General features: G+C 50.9%; 2 protein-coding genes across 18 annotated transcripts in view; both read right to left on the bottom strand.

Moving 5' to 3' along the window:
- CCDC33 (coiled-coil domain containing 33) overlaps window positions 1-19523 on the bottom strand; it is a 323029-nt gene that overhangs the window by 31539 nt on the left and 271967 nt on the right. For all 17 annotated transcript variants that reach the window (XR_010591116.1, XR_010591117.1, XR_010591115.1 and 14 more), the window contains one exon: window positions 7937-7987. Coding sequence is in view for 14 of the 17 variants with exons in the window: in XM_042851567.2 (XP_042707501.2) it covers window positions 7937-7987 (51 nt within the window). In the remaining 3 variants the exon portion in view is untranslated. The remainder of the gene's footprint in view (window positions 1-7936; window positions 7988-19523) is intronic.
- The window catches only part of LOC135974000 (uncharacterized), a 59238-nt gene that overhangs the window by 34403 nt on the left and 5312 nt on the right, over window positions 1-19523 (bottom strand). The gene's annotated exons all lie outside the window — the stretch shown is intronic.

The raw sequence follows: 19523 nt of genomic DNA, 5'->3' as shown, positions 1-19523 counted from the left end.
GGGCCTCCTGATGGTTCTCAGCTCCCATGCTGGATTCTTGCGCCCCTGCAAATTTGCCGCCTCCAAGCAACTGCTTGCTTTGCTGGTGCCTAGAGCCGGCCCTGCGTTCCTTTAGCCTTTGCTCATATGGCTTGTGTTCCATCCCTCTGATCATCTTTGTCACTCCCTTTGGATCCTTTCCAGTTTCTCTACATCCTGTCTATACATTGGTGACCAAAGCTGGACACAGTACTCCAGCTGAGGCCTAACGAGCGCTGAGTAAAGTGTTACTATCACCTCCCATCACTTGCATGCTATGCCTCTGTTAATACAACCAAAAATTGCATTTGCTGTTTTTGCAACTGCATCACAACTCCCAGATCCTTCTCAGCAGTGCTGCTGCCAAGCCAGTTTCCCTCCATTCTGTATTTGTGCATTTGGTTTTTCTTCCCTAAATGTAGCACCTTACATGTGTCTTTGCTGAATTTCATTTTGTTGTCTATAGTCCAGTTCTCCAATTTATCAAGATTTGCTGAATTTTAGCCCTATCCTCCAAAGTATTAGCAAGTATTGGTATCCTCCAGCTTTGTGTCATGTGCAAATTTGATCAGTATGCACTCTATACCGACATCCAGGTAATTAATAAAGATGTTGAAGAACTCCGGACCCAGAACAGACCCCCTTGGAATCCCACTTGGGACCCCCCTCCAATCTGACATAATTCAATTAATAGTTACTCTTTGTTTGCCTTGTTTAACCAACTATGTATCCACTTAACAGGGCTGCCACATCAGGCCCTGCAGCAGCATTGGCGAAGCTGTGGGTGCATATTTAAGGCTTTGATTCCCAAGGCAGAGGCAGCACGGGCACAGCTGTGTGCATTCTTCCTAAATCAGGGGTTCTCACAACAATTTTTTTGGTGGCCTCAGAGTGCAGCCATCAACTCTTGCTGGTGGCCGCACTGACACTTTTTCCTAAAATACTTAACTTTAGGAAAAACAAAAAAATATGCATGTATATACATCCAAATCATTGTAATTTATTTATGTAGGGTTTTTTCTGTACTCAGTAATAAAAATAATACTGTGAAAAATGATATTTGTATGTTTGTTAATATCACTTTTCACAGCAAGACCTGGCAAGTTAAGACCTGGATGGAAGTTGGGGGTGAGGCAGCAGTGGTCAAGGAAGATGGATGGAGGGGTGGGGGGATGAGGCAGCAGAGGCCAGGGGCAATGGATGCGGGGGCCCCTCCATCAGGTGGTTGGGTGTGTGGGTCAGTGCCTGGGGCTGGAGGTCAGCACCCTGGGCCAGCACCCACTGGAACCCAGTGTGGATGCCCGCAGCTGTGTGGCCAGGGCTGGGGATTGGCGCCCAGGGCTGGGAATCAGCACCCGCTGCTGTGCAGCCGGGGATCAGCACTTGGAGCCAGCACGCACTGCTGTGCGACCGGGGCTGTAGGTTGGTACCCAGAGTTGGCTCTTCGGGTCCATGCACGATGCTGCACTGCCAGGACTAGGAGTCAGTGTCCTGGGCCAGCACCCGCCTGCTGCTGTGCAACCGGGACTGGAGGTTGGCATCCAGGACCAGCACCTGCCGGGGCCTTGGATTGACACCTGCTGCCACACGACTGGGGCTGGGGATCTGCACCCGGGGCTGGGGATCAGCGCCCATGGCCAGCACCTGCCAGAACCCAGGGTCGACATCCAGGAGCAGTGCCCAGGGGGCAGTAGCCAGGGCTGGGGGCTAGCGTGTGCAGCCAGGGTCGGCCGCCGCCAGCGTTGGGGGCTGGCATTTGGGGTCTGCATCCAGAGCCAGCACCCGCTGGAGCCCAAGGCCAGCACCAGGGATCTTCACCCAGGGCCAGCAGCCGCAGCTGGGGATCTTCACCCAGGGCTAATAGCCACTGGAGCGCAGACAGGGGTCAGTGCTCGGGGCCAGCAGCCGCCGCTAGGATTAGGGGTCAGCACCACACAGCAAGAGCCAGGGATCAGAGCCCACCGCCATGTGGACAGGGGTTGGAGTCTGAAGCCCCATGGCTGAAGGCCAGGATTGCATGGCCAGACCTGGGGGTCAGCTCCTGAAACCCCATGGCCAGAGCTGGGTGTTGAGGCCTGAAGCCCCATCGCTGGAGCCCTGGTCTGCAGCCAGGTTCCCTAATTCCCCACCACCCAACCACCCCAGGGCTGAAGTCCACAAAGCCCCCTATCCCTCCCCAGTTAGAAAACTCACCTTGCTCCTTCAGCGTTGTGCCCACCTGCCCCCGGAGACGTGCAGAGCAGTGCATCCAGGAGCAACAGGGAGGGAGGGGAAGGGGCATTCCCTCCCCCATGTCACCGCTCAGGAAGTTGTCGTGGCTTCAGGGAAACCGCCTGGTGGCTGCATGCGGCCACGATGGCCGCATTTGAGAAATGCTGTCCTAGATGCATCCAGGACTAAAACCCTTCACTTTTCTGGTCCCAGTGCTCACAAAATACCAGTCTCCTCATAGTGAGCAGAGGGGCCCAGCCCCGTGATTCTCCCCGTTTCTGAATCTGAGCAGCCTGTGGAGTTTAGGGGCTTGAGGACAGGGCCGGCTCCAGGCACCGGCCGAGCATGCTGGTGCTTGGGGCGGCAGCTTGTAGGAGGCGGCATTCCGCCCAATCCTAGGGCAGCACGGCCACTTTTTTTTTGTTCCGCTCCGGCCGCCCTGTAGGGGGCAGCGGTGCAGAGGACAGGAGCGCCCTGCAGCAAGCCCGGCAGAGCAGCTCACGTCCTTCCCTCCCCGCCGACCGGAGCGGCGCGGAGCCCTCCCGGCAGGCGGTGCGGTGGGAGGGGCCGCGTGGCAGCGCCCCGCTGAAGCCCTGGCCGCCCCCCTTCTCTCTCTCTCCCGCCCGCTCCCTCCCCCTGCTAGCCGGGGTACATCTGTAGTGCAGGGAGTCTCCCTGCACCCGCGCTCCAGCTGCGCCGCAGGGTTTTTGTTTTTGTTTTTGTTTTGCTTTGCCGTTCTGGCCGCCCCATTTTTTTTTTTTTTTGCTTGGGGCGGCCAAAAAGCCAGAGCCGGCCCTGCTTGAGGATAATCCCATTGGTCCCTTGTGAGTCTCCCAACCCTCCCTGCTTTCACGCAAGTCGCTGCCTGTTTCTCTCAAAGCATCACCTGTGAGTTGGTGCAGACGGGTGCCCGAATAATCAACTCCATCTGCTCCCTGCCTGGGCGGCCACTGGGAACCCCATTGTGATTGCTTCGAGCTCTACGTCAAGGACATAAAGGTTGCGGGCAAAAGGCAGTGTGGTTACATGCACAGCCCAGCTCACCTGGCTGGGGATTGAAAGTCAGTTCAGATGGAGAATCCCTGCACTGACATCCCCCCACCTGGACTCTTCTCCCAGCAAACTCCAAACTCCTTGATCTTTCTTCCCTTGGCCCCCAAGCAGATTCTCCTGCAGGCCCTTACCCTAGAGAGAAGCACAGCACACTGCTGGATAAACAGGTGCAACCTCACTCACAGTAATGGTGTTATGCCTGCTAATGCCAGCAGTGAATTTAGTTCAGATTCTCTACCGATTCCTGTTCCCCCCACACCCTTTCTCTGATCCCTGCTTCCCCACTCCAGAACTTTTCTCTCACCCTTTGATTTCTGCTCCCCCTAAGCCCCTTTCTGATTTCTGTTCTTCCCAGATACCCCCCCCGTTCTCTGCTCTCCCGACCCCTCTTTCTTCTCTGCTTCCCTCAGATCTCCTCTCTAATCTCTGCTCCCCCAGACCCCATTGTGACACTGTACCCCATATTCTTCAGAGTGATATTATTATGATATGATTATTACATAATTATGATGCAGTTTGTACAAGATAAGTCATGTGAGATGTCATTGGAAAAGTTATGATTTGCTGCATATGATTATCCTATTTGTATGCATGTATCATTTTTGTATCTAAAGTTATGAATATTGACTATGTATCTGTATTTCAAATGTAGTTACACTTGGATAACGCCCACTAGACAAGATGCTTTCAGTCTAGATAGCTGGTTGGGAAGGGACCATTCAGGGCAATGAGCCATTAGGGAGAAGCTTATCTCCCACCTGGTGAGCCTTCCTGAGAACACCACAGAAAGCCTGAGAGTGATGGCTGCTATGACTCTACAAGGACATGTGACCAGGCTACATGATGCTGGACTTCATTTTGGGATGTCAGTATTTTTCCACAGATAGGTCTGGGATCCAAGCTTATATGCAAAAGTTATATAAGGCACGGGAGTGACATCATCAGGGTTTTTCACTCCCCACACAAGAAGACTCCTGGGAAATATCTGAGGAACAAAGACTGAACTGGGGGAAGTGCTGGACCCAGGCTAAAGGGATTTCTAGCTTGTGCATGAAGATCTGAGAAACCCAAGTTGTAAAGCTAACGCAGCTTGTGCCTTAAGACTCTGTAGCCTGCCTGTACTATCAATTAGGGTGAGAATCTGTTATTCATATCTATCAATCTATTTAGTATATTAAGCTTAGTTTGCGTTAGTTTGCTCTGGGGTCCCAGGCTGGGAAGCTGGTGGTTAGAGAGCCTGTGGCTGGGTGTGTCCCTGGATATGAATGCTGGTGAAAGTGCAGGCTGGGGGGCTTTGCAGCTTGTCACAGCACTACAGTGTGAGAGGGAGCCCAGGCTGGTGGGTTAGGGGGCTCAGTGGTACCCCAATTCCAGGTGGCACCCCAGGAGGAACCTGTCACACCCATTTCTTCTCCGCTTCCCCCAGATTCCTCTTTATGATCTTTGCTCCCCATCCCTTCTCTCTATGATAATTAATGGAGATATCCCATCTCCTAGAACTGGAAGGGACCTTGAAAGGTCATTGAGTCCAGCCCCCTGCCTTCACTAGCAGGACCAAGTACTGATTTTGCCCTAGATCCCCAAGTGGCCCCCTCAAGGATTGAACTCACAACCCTGGGTTTAGCAGGCCAATGCTCAAACCACTGAGTTATCCCTCCCTCTCTGCTCGCCCACCCCCGCTCTCTCTGTTTTCAGCTCCCCCAGTTCCCTGTCTCTGATCTTTGCTCCCCGCACATCTTATGATCTCTGCTTCCCCTACATTCCCTCTCTATGATCTCTGCTCCCCCCCACATCCTCTCTCTCTGATCTCTGCTCTCCCCAGTCCCCACCTCTCACTGATCTCTGCTTCCCCTGACTCCCCCTGCCCCCCTTTCTCCCCTTGCACTTTCCCATACTCCCCAGATGGCTAATATTTGCTGGTTTCATTCTTTGTCTCTGGGCCCGACATTAGCTTTCTTTGCACTTATCTCTAGCTTCCAGGAGCTGAGACCTAGCCAGGCAATCTGGTGGAGATTATTATGGACTCCGAGAGGAAAGTTATCGCTCCTTTCACACTTGTGGAATCTCATTTACATTGGATCTCAGAGACTGAGTGCCAGCACCTATCACTCTGCAGCTTTCTTCCCTGCAATGCACATGTCTTATCCATTTAAGTTCTAAAGACTCTCAGCATCTCAGATCCCATCTCTGAGAGAGTCTCTGCAGTGACATTCCCTAGGTGAAACTGAGGCTTCAGCTATGTTCTGCCTTGCCCCAAACTTGAGCACATCTCAACACAGCTAAAGCAAAGGGATTTTAGGCTAGACACCTCTTCATTCTCATTTCATAGAAGGGGAAACTGAGGCAAGAGTGAGCGCCTGTTTGTAACCAGAGTGAGTCCCCACCTGCTAACAGCCCCTTTGAGTAGTGGGGTAATCTGCAGCCCTCATTCCCTTTATATGCTAGGCAGTGGAGAGACAGTGGAAGATAAGAAACCTCTGTCCGAGTGAGGCCAAATTGGTCACAGAGGGGTGCTCCAATAATGCCTCAATGATACAGGCTGCATAGCCTGTGTGTTTGTGTGTGGTACCCTACACTGGACACATTAGTGGGGCCTGATGTACTGAGGATTTGAGCGGGGAGTTGAATACATTGAGTTCTTAGCACTCCAGCTCCAGACCCAGAGTGGACCAGGATATACTGTAAGAGGAATTTAATTAAGTGAAGGACTTTGAGGCAGCTCATTCCCCAGCTCTCTACTCAAGCACACGGAGCCTGGTGTTTCTCTGTTCATGCTGCAGCCTCTTAGTACACAGATCCCACTGATTTCAGCTGGAGCTGGGAGTGCTGTGTAATTTTGACTCAGGCTACATCTACACTACGGGGGGGGGGTCGATTTAAGATACGCAAATTCAGCTACGCGAATAGTTGAATTCGACGTATCGCAGCTGACTTACCCCGCTGTAGGGACGGCGGCAAAATCGACCTCTGCGGCTTCCCGTCGACGGCGCTTACTCCCACCTCCGCTGGTGGAGTAAGAGCGTCGATTTGGGGATCGATTGTCGCGTCCCAACGGGACGCGATAAATCGATCCCCGAGAGGTCGATTTCTACCCGCCGATTCAGGCGGGTAGTGTAGACCCAGCCTCAGAGAGCATGCCATGGAATGGCTCCATTATGATATTTGCTAGCAAAATCCTTGCAGTGCAACCAAAGGGCTTTGCCAGCCCCCTCCTTGTCTAGCCAGAATGCTGTCAGCCTCGCATTACTCTCTGTTCTCGTGACTCCAGGAAATGAGAAACATTTCAGGTTTGTCTTATACTTTCTTTTTGGGGGTAACCATCTGGGCAAAATAATCCTGCATGGGGCAAACTGGTGACATAGCACCTGAGGCCTGCTAAGATGTCAGGAATACTCAGTCTGTTGCTTCTGAGCATCCATCGAATCACATAGGACAAGGGGAATTCTCTCTGCCTCCCAAGGATGATTTGTCCAGTTCATTACTCGTTCTCTGTCATGTGCTTGTTTGCACTTCACTTCCTGTTCTACAGATCCAGGGCTCCTGCTGTCCATCATGGTGGCCCCTGGTCCCTCCTGGCAGTTGAGGAAGAGCCCAGTATTTCAGAGCCACAGGAGATTTGAGATTTACGGATACATCCCGATGCAGGATGTCACTGGAAATTTAGGTAATCAACCAGCCTTCCCACCTGCCTGACTGATTTGCAGCTGTTAGGGCACACAACTATACCTGTTCCCACCTTGCCTGCCAGCCAGCCAGCACCTTGTCTGCTGCCCTGCCAGCCAGTGACCTGCTTGCTGCCTGCCAGCCAGCCAGTGCATTGCCTGTTGCCCTGCCAGCCAGTGCCTCGCCTGCCATCCTGCCAGTGCCTCACCTGCTGCCCTGCCAGCCAGCCAGTGCCCTGCCAATGCCCAGCCATCCAGCGCCTCGCCTGATGCCCAGCCAGCCAGCCTGTGTCATGGTTTACCTAAGGCCCTGATTTACCTTAATCTGGGCATGTTACCAGTCAGTTCTTAGCCTCTGTGCCAAGACTGCTAACAAGGGGGTCATTAGATCTGGTGGAGCATTTTCGCAATATGGCAGGAGGTGGGAATCATAGAATATCAGGGTTGGAAGGGACCTCAGGAGGTCATCTAGTCTAACCCCCTGCTCAAAGCAGGACCAATCCCCAGACAGATTTTTAACCCAGTTCCCTAAATGGCCCCCTCAAGGATTGAACTCATAACCCTGGGTTTAGCAGGCCAATGCTCAAACCACTGAACTATCCCTCAAGGATGGCTGGCCCAGTGGGCAGAGTGGTAATGGCAGAAGGCAGGACACTGAATCAGACAGCCCAATGAGTGATTCAGTAAAGCTGACAGTGCCACAGTGGGCTTGGTAGAGCCGTGATCTAAACTGCCCTGGCAGGAAGTGAGATACAAGCCCCGATGGCAAGTTTCCCATACAGCAAGACGCAGGCTGTGGCTGGAAAATGGTCTGATCCAGTATGGCAGTGCTTACATTGCTGTCACTGGGGTGTCCTCATAAATGTCCATTGTAAATGCCTACCAGATTCTTCACCTTTGCCCGTTGCCCCAGGGAAAGATCTGTTCTGACTCCCAATCCCAACCACCAGTCTAATGGTTGATGGAAAGCATCCCTGTGGATAGTTACTCACCAACAACAGATTGACATGGGACTTCTTGCGTTCGAGCTCAATGGGGGCCATCTGGAAAAAGAAATAAAAGCCAAGGTTATTGCCTTCCATGGGCTTGCCCTGTTCTGACCTTTGACCCTGACACTGTGAGTTCTGTAGAGACATCTGCATGCTCCGATGAGAACTTGCTCCAGAGGTGGGTGCTGTGCATAAAGGACAATGGAGTGGAGACTGGAGGCCCTGGACAACCAGCAGTGTCCATAGAATGAATCTTCCCCAGACCCTCCCAGCTAACAGAGAGATGTCTAGTTTGGCTCAGCCATCACATTCACTATGGCCTAAGCCAGGACCTTCCCATCCATACTCCACATGGGTTCTTGTTCCTCACATGGCTGCTAGAACTTCCCACTCATTCACCACCAGCATGGGGTGCTAAGGAAGAAGGGAGGAAATCATTGTATGATGTAACTTTCTCCACACCAGTCATGATTTTATAACCCTCTATCATATCCCCCCTTAGTCATTTCTTTTTTAAACTGACCAGTCCCAGTCTTTTTAATCTCTCCTCTTATTGGAGCTGTTCCATACCCTTAGTCATTTTTGTTGCCCTTCTCTGTATCTTTTCCAATATAATATATCTTTTTTGAGATGGGGTGACCACATCTGCACATAGTACACAAGGTGTGAGCATATCATGTATTTATATAGCGGCATTATAATATTTTCTGTCTCATTATCTATCCCTTTCCTAAATGGTTCCTAACATTCTGTTAGCTGTTTTGACTGCCGCTGCACATTGAGTAGATGATTTCAGAGAACTATCCACAATGACTCCAAGATCTTTTTCTTGAGTGGCAACAACTAATTTAGACCCCACCATTTTCTATGTATAGTTTGGATTATGTTTTCCAATGTGCATTACTTTGCATTTATCAGCATTGAATTTCATCTGCCATTTTGTCTCCCAGGCACCCAGTTTAGGAAGATCCCTTTGTAACTCTTCACAGCCAGCTTTGGATTTAACTATCTAAACTCTCTCCACTGCAGTGAGAGCAGCAGTCCTGTAAGTACAAGAGGAAGCAATCAGTGGGGCGAAAGGGCGGGGCCCCCAGTTTCTCTGGAGATGCTTGATGAGGACTGCAGGAGTTGGAGTGCTAAGGGCACCAGAGAAGGGCACAAAGCTGACAGCTCCCTTTTCAGACCTGAGACATCCTGGGAGAGGCTGCCCTTTCCCACATGGAAATCAGAGCTCTTCACAGCTGCTGAGATAAGCTCATAACAAGCCCTCACATGGTACTGATAAGAGACAGGGCTTGGACTGCCACCCTCTGGATGCTGCTCTGGGTCTGTGCTTCTCAAGGAGTTGTTCTCAAGGCAGAGAGGCTGTCTCCCCAGAAGCCACCGATGAACAGAGACGAGGATGATGACCTTTCCTCCTCCACACCAGAAATCCTTGCTGACTGGCACTGAGGGCACTCATGAGATCTTTACATATGCAGAGACCAGAAGACTTGGCTCTGGTGTTTATCCATCATACTCAGTGTTGTGTTAGGCTGTGGCATCATATGCAAGGATGCAATGCTGGCAGGACAGCAGGGCTTGGGAGGAGGGCTGTGTCCATAGAGGTCCTCACAACTCCAAGTTGGCAACTCAGGAAGTTGGAGCATGGAGTGGGGGCAGGCAGGGGAGCAAAGAGGGGAGCTCAGAAAGGAAATGGTAGGGAGTTTGGGGGAGCAGTCAGAGACGGAATCCCTGGGGGGATTTGGAAGAGTCAGGTAAACAAGGGGTAGGTGGAATCCCTGCAGGAATCAGAGGGAATTCAAGTTAAGAGAGGGGCAATGAACCCCTCAGCAGGAGGATTTGGAGAAGCAGGTGGAAGCTAGGACTCCTCAGTGGAATAGAAGAGCCGCCACCCGTGGTCTGGAGGAGACACAGAGACTGTGTGACTCTGCCCTGCCCTGAAGTACATAGGCGCTTGTCGCTGCATCCCCAGCCATGTGTGTAATTTCACAAGGGCGGGGGGAGAGCTCCTGGGATACTCTGCCATGGGTCTGCACAACCTGGCAATGAAAATGTTGCAAGGGGGGGCAATGTCAGAAGGGGGCTTGTAGTTCAACAAGTGTGATGCTGCCCTAGGGCACCTGCCCTCTGGCTTCTAGTGAGCAGCAGAGTGGGAACTGACTCCAAACAGAGCCATTTGTTACCCACCAGAGTCGACAAGAGCCTTCCCACCAGCTTTAAAGGGAGCTGAAGGAGGGTCTGAGCTGCCATGTTCCAATCTGAACTCCAGGTCAAACTTCCCAGAGCTCGAGGGGGTTTGAGACAGTGCTCCAGATTGGGGCCCACTCCTTTTTCATGGTGCTGCACCAATCCTGGAGGCCAAATAGACCAGCTGGCCCATTGAATATCACAGGGTACATCTGCACTGGAGCTGGAAGAGAGCCTCCTAGCTGAGGGAGACAGACTCACACTAGCTCTAGCATGCTAAGAATAGCACTGTGGATGGTGGGCTAGCTGCCCAAGGCCAAGCCTGCCACGGGGCCAAGCTCTGGTGGCTAGCCTAAGCCACAAGGGCCACCCTGCTATTTTTAACATGCTAGCTCAAGTCTGTCTATCCAGAAAAGTCTCATCCACACTGGAGCTACAGTCTATGAGCAGAGGAGAACTACTGAGGCAGAACAGAAGCACCCAGCCGTGTAAATCTCACAAGAGCAGCATGTACGCTGTTAACCAAGTAACCCATAGCAGCATCTCTTCTTCAGTGTGCCACAGACAGTTCAAAGCTCAAATTGACCTGATCAGCCACTCATGTCTTCACCGAAACCAAACCAACTAGTAATGTCATGGCCATCTTCAAACTCAAAGGATAAACAACAACCTGGGCTGAGCGGTACGCTTCCAAATGCAGGGCAGCCATACCCATAGGGCACCTGTGGGGATGACTTTTCCTTCCTACCAGGCAGGTGTGAGCAGCACAGCCAAGCAACAACCTGGCGAATTCATCTTTACAGTCCCTGGGTTATTTGATCATTATTACTATTGTTACCTATCAGTATGACAACAGCACATCCAAACCCAACCGAAGTCAGGACCCCATTGTGCAAAGAGTTGGACAGACACAGAGCAGGCAGTCCCTGCCTTGAAGGGCTTCCAGTCTAGAGACAAGAGAGCATTATTATCTCCATTCTACAGATGATGAATTGAGGCACATGGCCAAGGTCCCACAGGAAATCTGTGGCAGAGCAGGCATTTTGCCCAAATCTCTAGCAACCCTGTCCCATGCCTTGATCACAGAACCATCCTTCCTCTCTCCAGGAGAAGATCAATGTTAATTTTACCAAATCAAAGCTACAATGTACTCAACTACTACCTCAAATAATCATATGTAGATTAACACGTGGCTACATGAATGTCCCTGTGGTCAGCGCTCAGGATGGGGTGGGGTGACTGTGTCTATTAGGTGTCTTTGTCTGTTTCTGTCCTCCACCTCAAACACATCTGACAGATTCATATGTCTGAATTAGTCTACAATGCGATTAGCCCTACTCCTAACTCAGCTTGGGCTCGAATGGCTGTTCCAGAACCTCAGTGTAACCTATGAACACTGCCTGCTGTCAGAGCCTGGAAGGGACTGCACCACCGTCAGCAAATTTAGTTTCTTTCTTATAAAGCAAAAGAAAGATCACACCCTTGGTGGATGGGGGCCAGATGGAGCGTGCACTATGGGCTGGCCCCATGCTGCACAGAGACCTTTTTGCATAGGATGGGTTTGCCCAGATGGGTCCATCTACTGGGAATGACATATGAATCCCCCACGTGACACTGCTGGAGACATGAGGAAGCAGAGGAGCGAGAATGAGCCTGTCAAAGGGATGTGTGTGTGTGTGATCACTGGCAATCCCAACTCCCTTTTGGGGGCTGAGTGTGCCCCCAGCTTCCCTGCCCCACAATGTACCCAACACCACTGGTTACGTATCTGAAGTGCCATGCGGGGGGGATTTTGCCTTGGAACTCCAGTTAATTAATATCAAAGGGAGCTGTGCGGCGCTGCAGTGATTCAGGGGTTGCACTACACTGTTAGAAGAGAGGGCATGTGGTCATTGAAGATGAGCCCTGCAGTGAGGAGGCTGTCTGAAGAATTTTGATGGAAAATGGCAGGGCTAAGAGGACAGAGCTAAGTTTGTCTTTCCTCTGTGTGCTTATGCCTACTTGCTTTGCACAGCACAGTCGAGATGAAAGGCTACAAATCCACAACTGTCATTCTTACACCTTTGAATTTCCTGGCAGTCAGATGTTTGCTAATTTCTTTTTAAATGTACAATCCTCAGAAGCTCTCCCTCCTTTTCAGCAATCACACATGTGGATTTATAGTCTTTCAACCACTTGAAAAAGATTTTTCCCTCTGTATTTGCTTAGGCTTATTTATTTATTTATTTTACAAATTGCTGGGTGACACTTTGGTGTATCCGATTAATTTCAAATGATGGAATCTATTCATCTTTGGGCGTGTGAAGAAACAGTGCAGCGAAAAAACACCGCAGGAGGCCCTGCCTGGTTTATCACCTCCACAGGAGGCAATGGGGAGTTTATAGGCACTGGCATGCCCACATCAGGCCTAGCAGGCATTACATTTTCTGTAGGCTGCGCCTGTGGATGCCTGCACCAGACCTCAGGTAGATTGAAATGCCCACAATGGGCAGCCTGGCAATTAAAACATCCCTCCCTCTTCTTCTAGTCAGAGCCTTCCATGCACCTAGAGCACCCTCCCCTGGGGCCAATCCAGAGCCTCTCTTGGGGGCTGATCCAAACCCCACTTGAATCAATGGGAGTCTTTTCACTGCTTTCAGGAGGCCCGTGCCCCAAAGCTCACTCTGTCTAATCCGTGCCATGATCACGAAGTGCTATCTGAGGCCAAGTTCCTCAAAGATATAGGAGTTAGGAGCTTAAATACCTATGAAGATCTGTGCCTGAGTGCCCAGTCCTCTCCTCCATGCAGCATATGAACTCCAGCCATCACCGAGATGAAAATTTCCACCATCTGAGTGAAATTCACCACTCTGCAGAAGGCTAATGCAAATCCTACCCCCACCTAAATCCCATGTAGGATCTCTTTGGAGACTGAAATGTTATACTGGCCTCAGTCTGGCCCGCTGAACAGGGGCGCGTCAGTCATTGTAAAACCTGAATGAGACTCCAGATTATAATGCTCACAAGACCACCCAAAATTCTCCGAATCTCTCCCAAACTGGAGGAGATAACTTAAAAATGACCCACCCAACCTTTCCAAGCAGAAGCAAAGACAACAGTCCTCACTGAATATAATGCAATGCATGAAATGGGGGAGACCTGGTGCTATATCCCTTTGGAAATATGGCATTGGAAAACTGAAATTGGTTCCAAAGCTCCTTCTCCAGTACCACCTTTGGTATTGGTGCACACTGTATTGGCACCAGTACAGTCTTCAGATGCCATTCAGTCTTGGGCTCTACATCTATGTCAAGCTCTCCTACTGCATGAATGACTTGTGTGATTGTCACCAAATGTTCCTATAAAATACCTGGCCAGGAGAATGGCACAGGTGAGAAATTTCAGGTGGGTTGGTTCACAATTGATCAATGGAAATAAAGTTTCAGTCATCTTCAGCAGGCTGACTGAACCCTTACTGTGCTCAGAAAGTCCATAACTAAAGAGCATACTGGTTACCTGAGACACAAGAGGCAGGAACTAGGAGAGACTGGAAAGCACATCTACTTGGCCAGGAGCTGCGATCAAGAGAGAAAGGTGTTTTACTGTCCAGCTCTTGCTAGGAGAGCCCACGATCACACTGAGTCTGAAAGTGGGGAGAGAGTGATGGAAGCCAAGTGAGATGTGACGGAGAGAGAAAGACTGGCGGGGCAGACCTGACAGCCTTCTGATAGCATAGACAGAGCTATCAATGGAAAGGAAGAGCAGCACTGAGAGCAGCACTGGGGAGTGGCTGAGAATCAATGCTGTACATGAGCTCCAACAAGAGGGATAAAGATAAGCGGCTCCTGCTCCCTGTTAAAGCTGCTGGGGCAGGCATGTGAGTACGGCCTCGTGGGGAGAAGTTCTGGACTGCCTCTCTAGATCTGGTGCAGGAGAGGTAGGGATGTGTGGTGGGTACAAGCACCTGCAGCCTTCCATCTGGACACTCTGCCAGGAAAGGACTGAAAGGGAACATGAGTTAACATCTCTCCTCTAAAGGACAGCATCCCCTGGGAGGAGGAGAGCAACTGCTGCATTTCAAAACTAGCGAAGGGTGTTGGAGCCCTGACCCTAATGGCCTCTCAACATTGGCAGCAGCAAGAACCAGAGCCAGATCCAATGCATCCAGAGGGTGGGCCAGTGCTTCAGGCCCTAGCCAGAGGCCCTGCTCTGCCACGGCCTTCCTGTGTGACTGGGGGCACATCCCTTAGCCTCTCTGCTTCAGCCCCCATCACCCTTCTCTCCTCCCAGGGCTAGGTAAGCATAAATACATTAAAGGCTGGGAGGTACTCAGATACTGTGATGATGGGGGCCAGATAAGCACCTTAGACAAATCTTGCAAAGGGCCCTTATCTTTATAATGGGCTGAACCAAAAGTCTGGGTGTAACATCCAGCTCCAAATCCTGTGGCTTGAGCCCATCTCTAGGTAGCCCAGGGCTCTCTCAGCCCTTCCCCTTGTTTCACCAGCTCTTCCTTCTCAGTGCAGAAATACCAGCACACACATCATGGCTGTGGACCCCATTTATAGAGGGATCCAGCTTATGCCCCAGCCTCCAGGCCTAGTCACTCACTCTCATCCTGATCTCTGTGGGCATTTAAGGGGCTGGTGGCCGGACACATTATGATCATTAGTGTTTGGCGGCTTTCTTGGGCACTGGCAACTTGACAAGCACAGTGTGTTATTTCTTTGCATTGCATATTGCCAGTGTGGGAAGTGCCGAGGGTGGAAGAAGGGAGCTGTCAAACTATATATACAATCAATGTGCATGCATTATAGGTAATGGTCTAGCCCGGGCATGCCTTGGTGTAACGATCGCCCTTAGAGGCATTTATTGATAGCACAATATCTATAAATCTTATGATCACATATTCATGGCCTTTAATTATGTACACTCATTACCTCTCCCACCCACCTCTGGAAGAATCCAACTGCAATCATTTGGGCAGGATGAATCAGTCAATAATTATTGACAAACCCACCCTCCACCCTCCTCAGCACCCTCTGTTTGTCTGTAATGTCACAGGAGAGAGATTTCTAATCCTGGAGCTATATAACTTATGCTGGTTACCTGGCAGGCTTGCACTGCGCTATAGCCAACACTGGGATCTGCCGGCCATCCTGAGCATAGACTGGCATAGCCCCTGCCAAGCACAGGACATGATTTTCAGAGCAGCAAAGCACTCACAGCTCCACTGACATCAATGGGAGCTGCAGGCAATCAGCACCTCTGAAAATCAGGCCCCTCAGCTATTAATTTGCTGGCTGCGGAGCAATGTTCTTGTGGTGATTGGCAGGGGTTTCAGGGATCCTCCTGAGTCTTTTATTACCACTTGGCTAGATCTCTCAGGCTCACTGCACCTGCTGATCGGTGCGCGTGCAGGAGCCTGGCTTCGCTGGACCTTAGGAGCATGATGGTGCAGGTGGAAATGGCAGCGCCTTTCCAGTTGTTAACTGCCCTCTGCCAGTTGGAGAGGGAGTGGTCGGCTGGATCCCCGAGAATGGCTGGTTATCCTCATGCATTAGAAATCATTTGCTCCGCTAATTAAAAAAGTGTCTTCGGTTTGCCCTGGGAAATGACCAAGGCTGAGATTTCAGCCATTTGTGTGAGCAAGCAGCTATGGGAAAAATCCCACCCCTGCTCCTGCACCTGCAGGGGTGCCAGGGGGACTGGCGTGAAAAGGGCAGGGCTTGAGGAGATGGCACAACTGGGCAGTGAAGCAGGATGCAGTTAGGAGCAGGGCATGGGGAAGGTCAGGGTCAGGGCAGGGTCAGTGCTGTGTGGAGTCTCCTGCCTTCTTCCCTCAGTGGGCTGTGCCAGGGGTGCAGATGGTTGCTACAGCCAATAGACTGAAGGGACCTCCATGAGACTCAGCCCAATGCTGAGGGCACCCAATTGGGCCCCGGGCATGGATTGGTAGCCTGGGAGTCCATCCTCTGCCCTATCATCTGTCTAGAACATACATAACATAAGAACATAAGAATGGCCATTCTGGGTCAGACCAAAGGTCCATCTAGCCCAGTATACTGTCTTCCGACAATGGCCAATGCCAGGTGCCCCAGAGAGAATGAACAGAACAGGTAATCATCAAGTGATCTATCCCCTGTCGCCCATTCCCAGCTTCTGGCAAACAGAGGCTGGGGACACCATCCCTGCCCATCCTGGCTAATAGCCATTGATGGACCTATCCTCCATGAATTTATCTAGTTCTTTTTTGAACCCTGCTACAGTCTTGGCCTTTACAACATCCTCTGGCAAAGAGTTCCACAGGTTGACTGTGTGTTGTCCTTTTGTTTGTTTTAAACCTGCTGCCTATTAATTTCATTTGGTTACCCCTAGTTCTTGTGTTATAAGAAGGAGTAAATAACACTTCCTTATTTACTTTCTCCACCCCAGTCATGATTTTATAGACCTCTATTATATCTCTCCTTGGTCATCTCTTTTCCAAGCTGAAAAATCCCAATCTTATTAATCTCTCGTCATATGGAAGCCGTTCCATACTCCTAATAATTTTTGTTGCCCTTTTCTGAACCTTTTGCAATTCCAATACATCTTTTTTGAGATGGGGTGACCACATCTGCACACAGTATTCAAGATGGATACTATATAGATTGATATAGAGGCAATATGATATTTTCTGTCTTATTATCTATACCTTTCTTAATGATTCCCAACATTCTGTTAGCTTTTTTGGCTGCTGCTGCACATTGAATGGCTGTTTTCAGAGAACTATCCACAAGGACTCCAAGATCTCTTTCTTGAGTGGTAACAGCTAATTTAGACTCAATCATTTTATATGTATAGTTGGGATTATGTTTTCCAATGTGCATTACTTTGCATTTATCAACATTAAATGTCATCTGCCATTTTGTTGCCCAGTCGCCCAGTTTTGAGAGATCCTTTTGTAGCTCTTCGCAGTCTGCCTGGGTCTTAACTATCTTGAGTAGTTTTGTATCATCTACAAATTTTGTCACCACTGTTTACCCCTTTTTCCAGATCATTTAAGAATATGTTGAATAGGACTGGTCTCAGAACAGACCCCTGGGGGACACCACTATTTACCTCTCTCCATTCTGAAAACTGACCATTTATACCTACCCTTTGTTTACTATCTTTTAACCAGTTACCGATCCATGAGAGAACCTTCCCTCTTATCCCATGGCAGCTTACTTTGCTTAAGAGCCTTTGGTGAGGGAGCTTGTCAAAAGTTTTCTGAAAATCTAAGTACACTACATCCAATGGATCCCCTTGGTCCACATGCTTGTTGACGCCCTCAAAGAATTCTAGTAGATTGGTGAGACATGATTTCCCATTACTAAAACCATGTTGACTCTTCCTCAACAAATTATGTTCACCTATGTGTCTGTTCTTTATTATAATTTCAACCAGTTTGCCTGGTACTGAAGTCAGGTTTACCAGCCTGTAATTGCCGGGATCACCTCTGCAGGGCTGGCTCCAGGCACCAGGCAACCAAGCACGTGCTTGGGGCGGCACCTGGTAAAGGGCGGCCAATCTTGGGCTGGCGGGGGGCAACACGGCGCGGCACTCGGCGGGGGGGGGGGGGCTTCCGGCAGTGCGGCGCTCGGCGGGGGGTGTTCGGCGGCGCGGCGCTCAGCGGGGGGTGTTTGGCAGTGCTCCACGCGGGGGGGGAGGGGCTTCAGCGGTGCTCCACGCAGGGGGGGGGAGATGTTTGGCGGCGCAGCGCTCGGTGGGGGTTTCGGCGGTGCAGCGCTCCACGGGGGGGCGGGGGTGTTCGGCAGCGGGGCGGGGAGTGTTCAGCAGTGCGGCGGGGGGCAGGGGCTGTTCGGCGGTGCGGCGCTTGGCGGGGGTTTCGGCGGCGTGGCGCTCCGTGGGGGGCGGGGGTGTTTGGCAGCTCGGCGGGGGATGAGGGGTGTTTGGCAGTGCGGCGGGGGCTGTTCAGCGGCGCTCCGCGTGCGGGGGTTCAGCAGCACGGCACGGGCAGTGTTCGGCAGCGCGGCAGGAGGGCGGGGGCTGTTCGGCGGCGCGGCACTCGGCGGGGGATGTTCGGTGGCGCTCTGCGCGGGGGGGGTTCAGCAGCGCGGCGGGGGATGGGGGGTGTTCGGCAGCGTGGCTGGGGGCGGCAGTTGTTCGGCGGCACTCGGTGGGGGGAGTTTCGGCGGCGCGGCACTCGGTGTGGGGGGGGTGTTATGGCGGGGCGGCACTTTTTTTGCTGCTTGGGGCGGCAAAAAAGTTAGAGCCGGCCCTGCACCTCTGGAGCCCTTTTTAAAAATTGGTGTCACATTAGCTATCCTCCTGTCATCTGGTACAGAAGCTGATTTAAATGATAGGTTACAGACTACAATTGGTAGTTCTGCAATTTCACATTTGAGTTCCTTCAGAACTCTTGGGTGAATACCATCTGGTCCTGGTGATTTATTACTGTTTAGTTTATCAATTTGTTCCCAAACCTCCTCTAATGAAACCTCAATCTGGGACAGTTCCTCAGATTTGTCACCTAAAAAGAAGGGCTCAGGTTTGGGAATCTCCCTCACATCCTCAGCCATGAAGACTGATTCAAAGAATTCATTTAGTTTCTCTGCAATGCCCTTATTGTCCTTGAGTGCTCCTTTAGCATTTTGATCGCCCAGTGGCCCCAATGGCTGCTTAGCAGGCTTCCTGCTTCTGATGTACTTAAAACATTTTTGCTTTTTGAATCTTTGGCTAGCTGTTCTTCAAATTCTTTTTTGGCCTTCCTAATTATATTTTTGCACTTCACTTGCCAGACTTTATGCTCCTTTCTATTTTTCTCACTAGGATTTAACTTTCACTTTTTAAAGGATGTCCAGCACCTGGCTTGGCTGCCCCAGATGGGAGTAGGTATCCTAAGTGCATATATTGGGATACCCTCCCCTTTGAGATGTATGGGCAATGCCCATCGGTATCAGGTGTAGATCTTGAGGGTACAGCCTGACCTCTAGGTCCCAGCCCTTTTGTCATGTTGGGAGGAACAGCACCTTGTTTCTTTCCTCCCAGTAATCTTTATCTTTAGTCATGACTGCAGAATGGAATGTAATTGTGCAGAGAGATGGGGCTGGTGGGGGGAGAAGGGCTCATTTGCACTTTAAAAGGCTTGCCACATGGTGACAGTCCCTGAGTGAAATCGATTCCCTGGTACTGCGGGGCGGGAGGAGAGTTGTCTAGTCAAAGACTGGCCTTGATGGGATCGTGGGAAAGAGATGGAATTTATTCCCAATGGACCGGATCCAATCAGCCATGCAACTGCTGCCCTGCAGCCTCCCCCAGGCCTCCCTGTTCCAGCTGTTACCCTTGTACACAGCATAGACACCTACAACCAATAAAAGGGAAAAGTGACCTGGACTCCTTACGCAGCATCAAAGAGGCAGGGGGAGATTGAGCTGGC

This window comes from Chrysemys picta, chromosome 10 (assembly GCF_011386835.1).
Source record: "Chrysemys picta bellii isolate R12L10 chromosome 10, ASM1138683v2, whole genome shotgun sequence".
In the NCBI taxonomy this organism is placed as follows: domain Eukaryota; kingdom Metazoa; phylum Chordata; order Testudines; family Emydidae; genus Chrysemys; species Chrysemys picta.
Note: the sequence above shows the minus strand (reverse complement) of the source record. Positions and strands in the feature narration are given on the sequence as shown.